The sequence below is a fragment of the Callionymus lyra genome, chromosome 1, assembly GCF_982586985.1.
Source record: "Callionymus lyra chromosome 1, fCalLyr1.hap1.1, whole genome shotgun sequence".
NCBI classification, from domain to species: domain Eukaryota; kingdom Metazoa; phylum Chordata; class Actinopteri; order Syngnathiformes; family Callionymidae; genus Callionymus; species Callionymus lyra.
The window spans coordinates 51204362-51217268 of NC_141818.1; the positions used below are offsets into that span (position 1 = coordinate 51204362).

Here is a 12907-nt window from a genome sequence, read left to right on the forward strand (position 1 = left end):
AAGAAAAGTTTGATGTTCTCTGAGAAGGAGAAGAAAAGTTTGATGATCTCTGAGAAGGAGAAGAAAAGTTTGATGATCTCTGAGAAGGAGAAGAAAAGTTTGATGATCTCTGAGAAGGAGAAGAAAGTTTGATGATCCTTGAAAAGGAGAAGAAAAGTTTGATGATCTCTGAGAAGGAGAAGAAAAGTTTGATGATCTCTGAGAAGGAGAAGAAAGTTTGATGATCCTTGAAAAGGAGAAGAAAAGTTTGATGATCTCTGAGAAGGAGAAGAAAAGTTTGATGTTCTCTGAGAAGGAGAAGAAAAGTTTGATGTTCTCTGAGAAGGAGAAGAAAAGTTTGATGATCTCTGAGAAGGAGAAGAAAAGTTTGATGATCTCTGAGAATGAGAAGAAAAGTTTGATGATCTCTAAGAAGGAGAAGAAAAGTTTGATGATCTCTGAGAAGGAGAAGAAAAGTCTGATGATCTCTGAGAAGGAGAAGAAAAGTTTGATGATCTCTAAGAAGGAGAAGAAAAGTATGATGATCTCTGAGAAGGAGAAGAAAAGTTTGATGATCTCTGAGAAGGAGAAGAAAAGTTTGATGATCTCTGAGAAGGAGAAGAAAAGTTTGATGATCTCTGAGAAGGAGAAGAAAAGTTTGATGATCTCTGAGAAGGAGAAGAAAAGTGTAAAAATTCTGAAGCTGGTCCAGAGAAGATGAAGAGTAGTTAGTTTAGTAGTTAGTCGAGATAACGATTATAATTGACATGTGTTGGTTCTTTTGGTTCTTCCTTTAAAGATCTCATGTAACCGTGAGCAGAAGAACGATCCAAAGGTCAGAAGGTGAAAGGTCAAATCAAGTTTAAGTCAAACCTGGACTATGTTTGGTCAAAAGAAGAAGATCCATCCTCAGATCCCGGATCTTCATCTGGAAACCACCAGAGCGTGAACATTGAATCTTGATGTCCAAACTCGGATTATTTCAGGAAAACTCCAACAACATATGTTCAAACTCGTTTTCCTCGGGAATGTCGCGTCTTCCGCTGCAACATTTCCCAGAGGAGCTGCTGCTGCACTTTTGGTCGTTTATCCTTCATCGTGTAAACAAGTGCGGAGCCATGTTTTCTACTGTTACGTAACTTTGTGTTCAACTCTTGAGTGAGACACGTCTGATAGTTAGTTAGTAGTTAATCTCAATCAGTGTTTGATCAGAATAACATATTATAATAATAGTAATAATGATAATAATGATAATAATAATAAGAAAAAGAAGAAAGACAAGATACAAGAGTTTAAGATAAGATAGTATTGTTGAGTACTTGACTCTGGTGTTGTGATAGTGTAGTAACAAGAGTATATGTGTAGTATTGTTGAGTATTTGACTCTGGTGTTGTGATAGTGTAGTAACAAGTATATATGTGTAGTATTGTCCAGTACTTGACTCTGGTGTTGTGATAGAGTAGTAACAAGTATATATGTGTAGTATTGTTGAGTATTTGACTCTGGTGTTGTGATACTGTAGTAACAAGGATATATGTGTAGTATTGTCCAGTACTTGACTCTGGTGTTGTGATAGTGTAGTAACAAGGATATATGTGTAGTATTGTCCAGTACTTGACTCTGGTGTTGTGATAGTGTAGTAACAAGTATATATGTGTAGTATTGTCCAGTACTTGACTCTGGTGTTGTGATACTGTAGTAACAAGGATATATGTGTAGTATTGTCCAGTACTTGACTCTGGTGTTGTGATAGTGTAGTAACAAGTATATATGTGTAGTATTGTCCAGTACTTGACTCTGGTGTTGTGATAGTGTAGTAACAAGTATATATGTGTAGTATTGTCCAGTACTTGACTCTGGTGTTGTGATAGTGTAGTAACAAGTATATATGTGTAGTATTGTCCAGTACTTGACTCTGGTGTTGTGATAGTGTAGTAACAAGTATATATGTGTAGTATTGTCCAGTACTTGACTCTGGTGTTGTGATAGTGTAGTAACAAGGATATATGTGTAGTATTGTCCAGTACTTGACTCTGGTGTTGTAGTATTTACAGACCACATGACTCTTGACGAAGTCTTAACTACTTTCATTTGTTTTCAAACCAAAATATGTCCAAACATCAGCTTTAAAAGCTGCTGGACTCACTGTATCCTCTCGTCCTCAGTCATCATTCTTCCTTTAGCTGCGGAGGACGTAATGACTGCTGCCATCTAGAGGCCGGAAGTTTTATTGCAAACATGAACATACTCTGTGAATATATGTTATTGTAAATGAAAAAACACGATCATTTGATTTTAAACACACTACATTGAAATAAATAGGATACAACTATGGTAACTTCTCTCAATAGATTCTTTGCTATCAAATATCGATGCAGTATTGCCCTGAATAATATTGCGATATATCGCAGTATTACTTACACTGTGTATGTTTGTCGACGAGTTGTGGCTACGATTGTGTGCTTTTATCTCAGGTCGCTAGATTGTTCCGAAATAAAGTCATTTTCAGAGACTGGAACCAACAACCTTCTTCTGGTTGCAGAGTCGCCAAAGCCATGAAGGTGGCGCTCTATGAGACGCCGGCGGGCTGGAGGTACTTCGGGAACCTGATGGATTCCGGCCGATGTTCGCTGTGCGGAGAGGAAAGTTTCGGAACAGGTAAGAAACGCTTGAGTCGTGGTTCCATCGAGGTTGTTGTGTTTTCACGAGAGTCAAACAACCAGAACTTTTCTACCTAAAAAGATCAGGAGCAGGTCCTTCAGACGTTACCTAACTTCTAAACACTTCATGTTGTGTGTAAAAGTCCTAACAATGGACCCAAGAATGCTAATAAACAGCGGATCTAGACGAGTTTGACGTCGCCAGAGTGAAAACAATCTGATCCGAACAACACAAACGTCAGAATCAATACTCCGTGACTTGACGGTCGTTCCCACAGAAGTTCACTTCCAAACATGGACAACCAACCCGAGTCTCTGGAGACCAAAGAAATAATCTTCTGAGATCTTAATGTTCTCTTCGTCATCTGAGTGGTATCTGCACAAATACACGATTGTGTCGACTCTGAGGGAGTTTCTCTTGAAAATACTTCTGACTCTTCACTGCAGCAGCAGAACAAGTACAAGTACTGGATACAAGTAGAAGTTTGAGCTCGAACAGTTGATGATGTTTGTCAAAGTAACGAAGAACCTTTTTGTGCATAAAGACCTTGTACAAACAATTTAAACTAAAATCAAACAATTTTTAAACTAAAATCAAACAATTTTCAACTATAATCAAACGATTTTCTACTAAAATCAAACAATTTTAACCTATTACCAAAACATTTTTAACTATAATCAAACAATTTTCAACTATTAACAAACAATTTTCAACTATTAACAAACAATTTTCAACTAAAATTGAACAATTTTCAACTAAAATCGAACAATTTTCAACTAAAATCTAAATTTTTTCTACTAAAACCAAATAATTTTCAACTGTAATGAAACTGTTTTAAACTATAACCAAACAGTTTTCATCTATAATCGAACAATTTTCAACTTTAATCAAACAAATTCAACTATAATCAAACAATTTTCAACTTTAATCAAACAAATTCAACTATAATCAAACAATTTTCAACTATAATCAAACAATTTTAAACTTTAATCAAACAAATTCAACTATAATCAAACAATTTTCGACTATAATCAAACAATTTTAAACTTTAATCAAACAATTTTCAACTATAATCAAACAATTTTCAACTTTAATCAAACAAATTCAACTATAATCAAACAATTTTCAACTATAATCAAACAATTTTCAACTATAATCAAACAAATTCAACTATAATCAAACAATTTTCGACTATAATCAAACAATTTTAAACTTTAATCAAACAATTTTCAACTATAATCAAACAATTTTAAACTTTAATCATACAAATTCAACTATAATCAAACAGTTTTCAACTATAATCAAACAACTTTCAACTATAATCAAACAATTTTCTACTAAAATCATACAATTTTCAACTATAATCAAACAATTTTCTACTAAAATCAAACAATTTTCTACTAAAATCAAACAATTTTCAACTATAATCAAACAATTTTCAACTATAATCAAACAATTTTCTACTAAAATCAAACAATTTTCTACTAAAATCATACAATTTTCAACTAAAAACATTTTTCAGCTATTATCAAAAAATCAACTATAATAAAACAATTTTCAACTATAATAACAAAAAAAAATCAACTATAATGAAACAATTTTCAACTAAAATTGAACAATTTTCAACTAAAATCTGATTTTTTTTCTACTAAAACCAAATAGTTTTCAACTGTAATGAAACTATTTTTAACTATAATCAAACCTTTTTTTCTTTTTTTCTCTAAATGTTCTGTGTGTGTGCATGTTTTTTTGTTTGTTTGTGTACAAGTGTGTGTTAAAGATGTTGCTACTGTGTATGTAACATACTAATAACACACAACACTTCCAGATAAGATTGTGTGTTTGTGACTCAGCGACTCATCTGTTCTGGCTCAGCCTGATAGATGTGAGCGTCTGACCTGCAGCGCGAGTGTAAATAATCCTCATTCTTCTGCTATAAAAGGAGTCCGGAGTGAATCACAGCCACGAGCGCGTCGACCTGCATTATTTCTATCCACGGCGACCTTTGCAGGACATAAACCACGTGAAGACGCTTCCTACTAATGCTTGATGTTCATTAATAAGAAGATCGAGGCTCGAGGCTCGAGTCCATGATAGAAGTGAAGACTCAGCTTCGTCCACGTCGACCCATTTAAGGCTAAAACTGGTCGTGGATCCCAACTTTCTACACACCTTCAGCAGCAGCTGCACTTCCTGACCACAGTGTCAGAAGTTAACAAGAATGTTGAGGTTAATATCATCATTAAAACTAAGATTTATTTTAATCTTTTTATTCATATTTAATAATTGGATTCAATAATTCATATATTGTTTGGTTTTTAATCATTTAATTTTCAAATAGTATTATTATCAAACTATTTATATTAATATATACATTAATTGTTTTACACATAAGGTTTAATATTCTAATTTAATTAATAAAAATAAAAAACATTTCTAAATCCAATATTTTTCAATTGTTAGTCTTTTAAATTCAATATATAAACGTTGGTATAATGGCGTCACCAGACATTACTAACAGAGCACAGAGAGACACCTGATCCAACTTTCAGCCAATCATGCGACGCACAAATGATCATGTGACGACACAAAAGCACACAATCCAGTAGCTCTGTGCTCTGTTGCTTTTGTCTGGTGACACTATGATACACAACATTTATACATTGAATTTAGAGGCTACAAATACAAATAAAAATAAATCACTTTTGAATAATTAGCATAGAATATTTAGCTCTATGTGTAAATAAATAATTCAGTTAGAACTATTCCGATTTTTAAATTAAATGATAATAAAAGAATAATAAAAATGTCAAATTCAACATCAATACTCTGGAGCCGCTGTTGTTCTTCTATATTTAGCCGAGCAGTATTTCTATGATCGTAAACACATCATCCGGATGTTTCTGGTCACGTGACCAACACAGGAGGCAGTGACTCCCGGATTAGAACCAGCAACTGTCTCTTTCCTAACAGCTGGATGAAGCTGCAGCCAGACCTGCGCACCACAGATCCAGGATAAGATCATGAAATCGTAAAGAACGCTGGAGAGACTCGCGCTCTGGCGAAGGTCAGAGGTCGGAAGACTCACAGCTGTCTCAGCGAACAGACTGGATCGACCAGAAGAGGTTCTCCGGGAATGTTGGGAACGCCTTCGGAACTTCCTGGCTAACGTAATGCTGATGCTAATGCTAACTCTCTCAGGCCCCTCACATCGGTCACAGTACAGAATGTGAAAAAGCAACTATAATCCAACAATTTTCAACTATATTAAAAAAAACAACTATAATCAAACAATTTTCAACTATAATCAAACAATTTTCAACTTTAATCAAACAATTTTCAACTTTAATCAAACAATTTTCAACTTTAATCAAACAATTTTCAACTATATTAAAAAAAAAATAACTATAATCAAACAATTTTCAACTATAATAAAAAAAAATCAACTATGATCAAACAAATTTTAATGTTGGGAACTCCTTCGGAACTCCTGGCTACGGCTAACGCTAATACTAATGCTAATGCTAACTCTTTCAGGCCCCTCACAACGGTCACAGTACAGAATGTGAAAAAACAACTATTATCAAATAATTTTCAACTATAATAAAAAATCAACTATAATCGAACAATTTTCAACTATAATCAAACAATTTTCAACTATAATCAAACAATTTTCAACTATAATCAAACAATTTTCAACTATAATCAAACCATTTTCAACAAAAATCAAACAGTTTTCAACTGTAATAAAAAAAATCTACTATAATCAAACAATTTCAACTTTAATCAAACAATTTTCCACTATAATCAAAAAAATTCAACTATGATCAAATCAATTTTAATGTTGGGAAAGCCTTCGGAACTCCTGGCTAACGCTAACGCTAACTCTCTCAGGCCCCTCACAACACTCACAGTACAGAATGTGGCCCCTGAGAGAATCTAAGCTGGTCTAGGGTGTCCTCACTTCATCTTGCCCTGGGTAGCTGGGACAGGTCATAGACACCAGGGACACAAAAGGACCCAGTGATGAGTCTGAAGCTCGTCCCTGAAGCGATGAATCCAGAAGCTCTCGTCGTCTTCTCTCCTCCAGGCTCCTCCCACATCCGCGAGAAGGACGGGCTGTGGTCGGTGCTGGTGTGGTTGTCCATCATGGCGGCCAAACGTCAGAGCGTGGAGCAGATCGTGAGGGAACACTGGGCCAAGTTTGGACGCCACTTCTTCTGCAGGTACGAACCTTCACAAGGTCGAACCTTCCACCGACCCGACGGTCTCTGGTTCAGGATCAGAACGTCGGAACCAGAACGAGGAACTTAACCAGGACCTCCCTCTGACGGTTCAGGACTTGTTGTCGTGCAGGTTCGACTATGAAGGCCTGGACCCTCGCGTGGCCTTCTACATGATGAGGGACCTGGAGGCCGTCATCGCCGACAAGGCCTTCACCAGCCAGAAGTTCGCCGTCGGAGACCACTTGTACAACGTGGAGAGGACGGACAACTTCGAGTACATCGACCCCGTGGACGGGTCGGTCGCCCGGAACCAGGTCAGGGTTTAAAAGAACGTTCAAGACCAACCAATATCTGCCAACATGGACCCAGAACCTCTAGATCACATCAGATGGCATCAGGAGTTATGATCTCTGGTACTCTAGGTAACGACTGCTGCCATCTAGAGGCCGGAGGTTTCATTGCAACACAATAAATAAACAAACGCTGTGAATATTTACATGTTAATTGTTTATAAAACATCAGATTATTATTATTTTTACATCGTATCATTATTTTAGACGCACTTTATTAAAAGATAAACCATAGAATACTTATTATAAATAAGATTAGATTAAATACACAAACACAACGATGATTCTCTCGTCTACACAACTCTGGATTTGTGTACTGCCCCCCACCCCCCCCTTTATGAGAAGTTCCCCCAGCTGACTCTCTGTTTAGGCCAGACTTGAAGACTCGAGAGAACACACACACACACACACACTCACACACTCACTCAGACACACACACGCACACACTGTACTTTGTACCTCTGACCAGTTGTCAACGTGCATAAGTGTGAACACATGTGTCCACGCGTGTCCTCGGACGCCGATCCAATCATCGGAGGACGCAGGATTCCTGTCGCCCGACCCGGGCCCGCCACACGTCTGTCGTTACCATGGTTACGGCAGCGCCACAGCTAGTTAGTGAAATATGATTTAACCTCCGAGTAAATCCTCCGTCGCCCCAGTGTGTGTTATTACAGCACACATTCCTCCCCGGACAGAATTATATCAGCTGTCGTCTCTGAGCGCCAAGTGTGTGTGTGTGTGTGTGTGTGTGTGTGTGTGTTTGGGGGGGGGGGGCACACACACTCGCAAACACACACATAGACACATATATACACACATGTACTGTATATACACTCGCACACACAACACAAAGGTACACACAAATGTATACACATACACACACACATGCACACGTATACACACTTGCACAAGCACACACATATATACACACACACGTACATACACTTGCACACATATATATACACACACACACGTAAACACATGAACACAGACACACGTATACACACACAGAGACATACACATATATACGCACACACACGTATACACACACAAATACACAGATACTCTCTAAATAGAAGTAAGTAGTAAAGATCTTTCAGAGTTTCTGGTCAGTGTTGAACAAGAGACATGTTTTTGTCAAATACAACACCCAGGTTTCTCAGGCTCAGTTTGATGGACTGACTTAAGTCACTGTAGTACTGACTCAACCCTGGAACTTATCATCAGCAATAACCAAAGTTTTAGTTTTGTCCACATTCAGCTTCAAACAGTTTTCACTCATTGTTTGATTTTTAGCAACTGACTAAGTTCAGCCTCTGGGGCTCAGTTGGACCAAAAGAGCAGTAGAGCTGGATGTCATCAGCAAACATGTGGTGAGAAATATCAGGAAATCTCTGAATAATTTTACCCAGGGGTCAAAAAGTACTTTTAAAGAGAATTTCCCCATTTAGCGCTGTGCTGTGCTCACAAGCACACGTTCACACAGACACAAACACAAGTTCACACAGACACACACACAAGTTCACACAGACACACACATTTACCCAACATGTGATACTACTTTACAAAACACAATACGACCGAATAAAGTCGTCATTTTTGAGGCTCGACGACCAAATTACTGCAAATATCTTGAAAGTTAAGGTCGGGGTCAAAGGTCAACTGCATCAGGTGGGTGCAGAAGGGGTGCAGAAGAACCCCATTAAATCAAAATATGTCCAATTCAATTAAATTTGTACCGCATTTAATACAAATTAAATCTGACTGAAACTGAAACTCACTTGAAAAGACCAGGATAAAGAGAAAACTATTTAGACTCTTTAAATCTTCTACAAAAACTCTTTACTCTCCATAAAAGAAACTTGTTATCATTGAACTTGTCAGTCAAAAAACAATATTCTTAATATAACTAATGGCTCTAGACTGCAGGATGTATCGAGGCTTGAAGGAGCCACAGCTGCAGAGTTCAGGAGGTGAAGAAGAGAGTGAAGAAGAGAGTTCAGGAGGTGAAGAAGAGAGTGAAGAAGAGAGTTCAGGAGGTGAAGAAGAGAGTGATGCCAGGGCTGACGACAGAAGATCTGACACGTGTAGTTTCAAGAGAAGTTAGAGGAGTCAGAGCAGAAGATACTGAGGTCGTGAGGTCAAGTATGTTGAGGAGACAAGAGTGTGGATCATGTGAGGAAGATGTGAGGAAGATTAAACTCTCTTCCTCTCCAACATGAAGTTCTTCATCATGACCATGTTTTACACTCATTACTAAATTACTTATTACTTAAAGTTGCTCTGAAATCTGGGCGAACGAGAGGTTACGAGAGTCCATTATGATGTAATAATGGCTTCATTCCTCCTCCAGCTGTAATCTCGTCCCACTTTGTTTATACAACCAGTTCCTAGGAGGGGGAGACCATTGATGACGCGCGGTGACAAACCTCCATGCTTGACCAATCACAGCAGAGTGGGTGTGGTTATGGTCAACAAGATCACATACACACTTTAACACACACACTTTTACACAAACACACTTGAACACACACACACACACACACACACACTTTAACACACACACAGACTTTTACACATACACAGTTTAACACACACACACACCTTTACACATACACACTTTAACACTTACACACACTTTTACACATACACACTTTAACACACACACACTTTAACACACACACACTTTAACACCCACTTTTACACACACACACACACATTTACACACATTTACACACCTACACACTTTAACACATAAACACATAAACACATACACACACACTTGTATAATAGCAGCTTCATAAAACTCTTCATCATGAGCAGCAGTGATCAGTCATTAAGTCTGTGTGTGTTTTTAATTTGACTCGAAGTAAAACCTTCCTCAGGAACACGAGTGTCGCTGGTATGTGTTTCACTCTGAACCTCTGAGCAGAACATTAGTGGACGATAACTGCTGCTCTATTGTTAGAGATGAGTGGACACACACACACACACACACACACACACACACACACACACACACACACACACAGACAGACAGACAGATAGAGACAGACAGAGAGACAGACAGAAAGACAGAGAGACAGACAGAGAGACAGACAGAGAGAGACAGACAGAAACACAGAAAGACAAAGAGACAGAGAGAGACAGACAGACAGACAGACAGACAGACAGACAGACAGACAGACAGACAGACAGACAGAGAGACAGACAGAGAGACAGACAGACAGACACACAGAAAGACAGACAGACAGACAGAGAGACAGACAGAGAGACAGACAGACAGACAGACAGACAGACAGACAGAGAGAGACAGACAGAGAGACAGACAGACAGACACACAGAAAGACAGACAGACAGAGAGACAGACAGAGAGACAGACAGACAGACAGACAGAGAGAGACAGACAGAGAGACAGACAGACAGACACACAGACAGACAGAGAGACAGACAGACAGACAGAGACAGAGACAGACAGACAGACACACAGAGAGAGACAGAGACAGACAGACAGACTGACATTTCATTAAAAGAAGTTTGATATTTTAAATTATTTCAATATTACTGATAAAACGTTAAGGTTTATTACTGTTTCAACTGCTGGAGGAAACAACACTTATATCTCTTATATATATTCTATAATTTAAAAAATCCCGTTCGTCATCAAAGCTGTTTAAAAATGATAATAACATTGAACATTTATATTATATTTTCTTTACAGCCGCTGTGTTTCGGCGGGTCTCTGCCGCCCTCTAGTGTCTGACCTCGGTAACCTCACCTAGTGTGTGTGTGTGTGTGTGTGTGTGTGTGTGTGTGTGTGTGTGTGTGTGTGTGTGTGTGTGTGTGTGTGTGTGTGTGTTCAGGGTCTGAGGATCAACTTCAGCGACGCGTCTCGTCTCGTGTTCCGCATGAGCGGCAGCACAGCAGCAGGGACCGGAGCCACGGTCCGGATCTACGCTGAGAGCCTGGAGCGAGACCCGGAGCGGCACAGCAGGGAGACCCAGGTGAGTGAGGGTGACGTGAGGGTGACCTGAGGGTGAGTGAGGGTGACGTGAGGTAGACGTGAGGGTGACCTGATGGTGACGTGAGGGTGACGTGAGGGTGACCTGAGGGTGACTAAGGGTGACGTGAGGGTGACGTGAGGGTGACCTGATGGTGACGTGAGGGTGACGTGAGGGTGACCTGAGGGTGACTAAGGGTGACGTGAGGGTGACGTGAGGGTGACCTGATGGTGACGTGAGGGTGACGTGAGGGTGACGTGAGGGTGACGTGAGGGTGACGTGAGGGTGACGTGAGGGTGACCTGATGGTGACGTGAGGGTGACGTGAGGGTGACCTGAGGGTGACTAAGGGTGACGTGAGGGTGACGTGAGGGTGACCTGAGGGTGACTAAGGGTGACGTGAGGGTGACGTGAGGGTGACCTGAGGGTGACGTGAGGGTGACGTGAGGGTGACGTGAGGGTGACGTGAGGGTGACGTGAGGGTGACCTGATGGTGACGTGAGGGTGACGTGAGGGTGACCTGAGGGTGACTAAGGGTGACGTGAGGGTGACGTGAGGGTGACCTGATGGTGACGTGAGGGTGACGTGAGGGTGACGTGAGGGTGACGTGAGGGTGACGTGAGGGTGACGTGAGGGTGACCTGATGGTGACGTGAGGGTGACGTGAGGGTGACCTGAGGGTGACTAAGGGTGACGTGAGGGTGACGTGAGGGTGACGTGAGGGTGACGTGAGGGTGACGTGAGGGTGACGTGAGGGTGACCTGATGGTGACGTGAGGGTGACGTGAGGGTGACCTGAGGGTGACTAAGGGTGACGTGAGGGTGACGTGAGGGTGACCTGAGGGTGACTAAGGGTGACGTGAGGGTGACGTGAGGGTGACCTGAGGGTGACTAAGGGTGACGTGAGGGTGACGTGAGGGTGACGTGAGGGTGACCTGATGGTGACGTGAGGGTGACGTGAGGGTGACGTGAGGGTGACGTGAGGGTGACGTGAGGGTGACGTGAGGGTGACGTGAGGGTGACCTGATGGTGACGTGAGGGTGACGTGAGGGTGACCTGATGGTGACGTGAGGGTGACGTGAGGGTGACCTGAGGGTGACTAAGGGTGACGTGAGGGTGACGTGAGGGTGACCTGATGGTGACGTGAGGGTGACGTGAGGGTGACGTGAGGGTGACGTGAGGGTGACGTGAGGGTGACGTGAGGGTGACGTGAGGGTGACCTGATGGTGACGTGAGGGTGACTAAGGGTGACGTGAGGGTGACCTGATGGTGACGTGAGGGTGACGTGAGGGTGACCTGATGGTGACGTGAGGGTGACGTGAGGGTGACCTGAGGGTGACGTGAGGGTGACGTGAGGTAGACGTGAGGGTGACCTGATGGTGACGTGAGGGTGACATGAGGGTGACCTGATGGTGACGTGAGGGTGACGTGAGGGTGACCTGATGGTGACGTGAGGGTGACGTGAGGGTGACCTGAGGGTGACTAAGGGTGACGTGAGGGTGACGTGAGGGTGACCTGATGGTGACGTGAGGGTGACGTGAGGGTGACGTGAGGGTGACGTGAGGGTGACGTGAGGGTGACGTGAGGGTGACGTGAGGGTGACCTGATGGTGACGTGAGGGTGACTAAGGGTGACGTGAGGGTGACCTGATGGTGACGTGAGGGTGACGTGAGGGTGACGTGAGGGTGAC

The 12907-nt window shown here is 41.3% G+C and overlaps 1 protein-coding gene across 1 annotated transcript in view; it reads left to right on the forward strand.

Annotated features, from left to right (window-relative positions):
* pgm5 (phosphoglucomutase 5) overlaps positions 1–12907 on the forward strand; it is a 37249-nt gene that overhangs the window by 10002 nt on the left and 14340 nt on the right. The window contains exons 7-10 of the mRNA XM_087811819.1: positions 2522–2637; positions 6731–6866; positions 6997–7180; positions 11083–11223. Coding sequence (XP_087667945.1) covers positions 2522–2637; positions 6731–6866; positions 6997–7180; positions 11083–11223 — 577 coding nt within the window. The remainder of the gene's footprint in view (positions 1–2521; positions 2638–6730; positions 6867–6996; positions 7181–11082; positions 11224–12907) is intronic.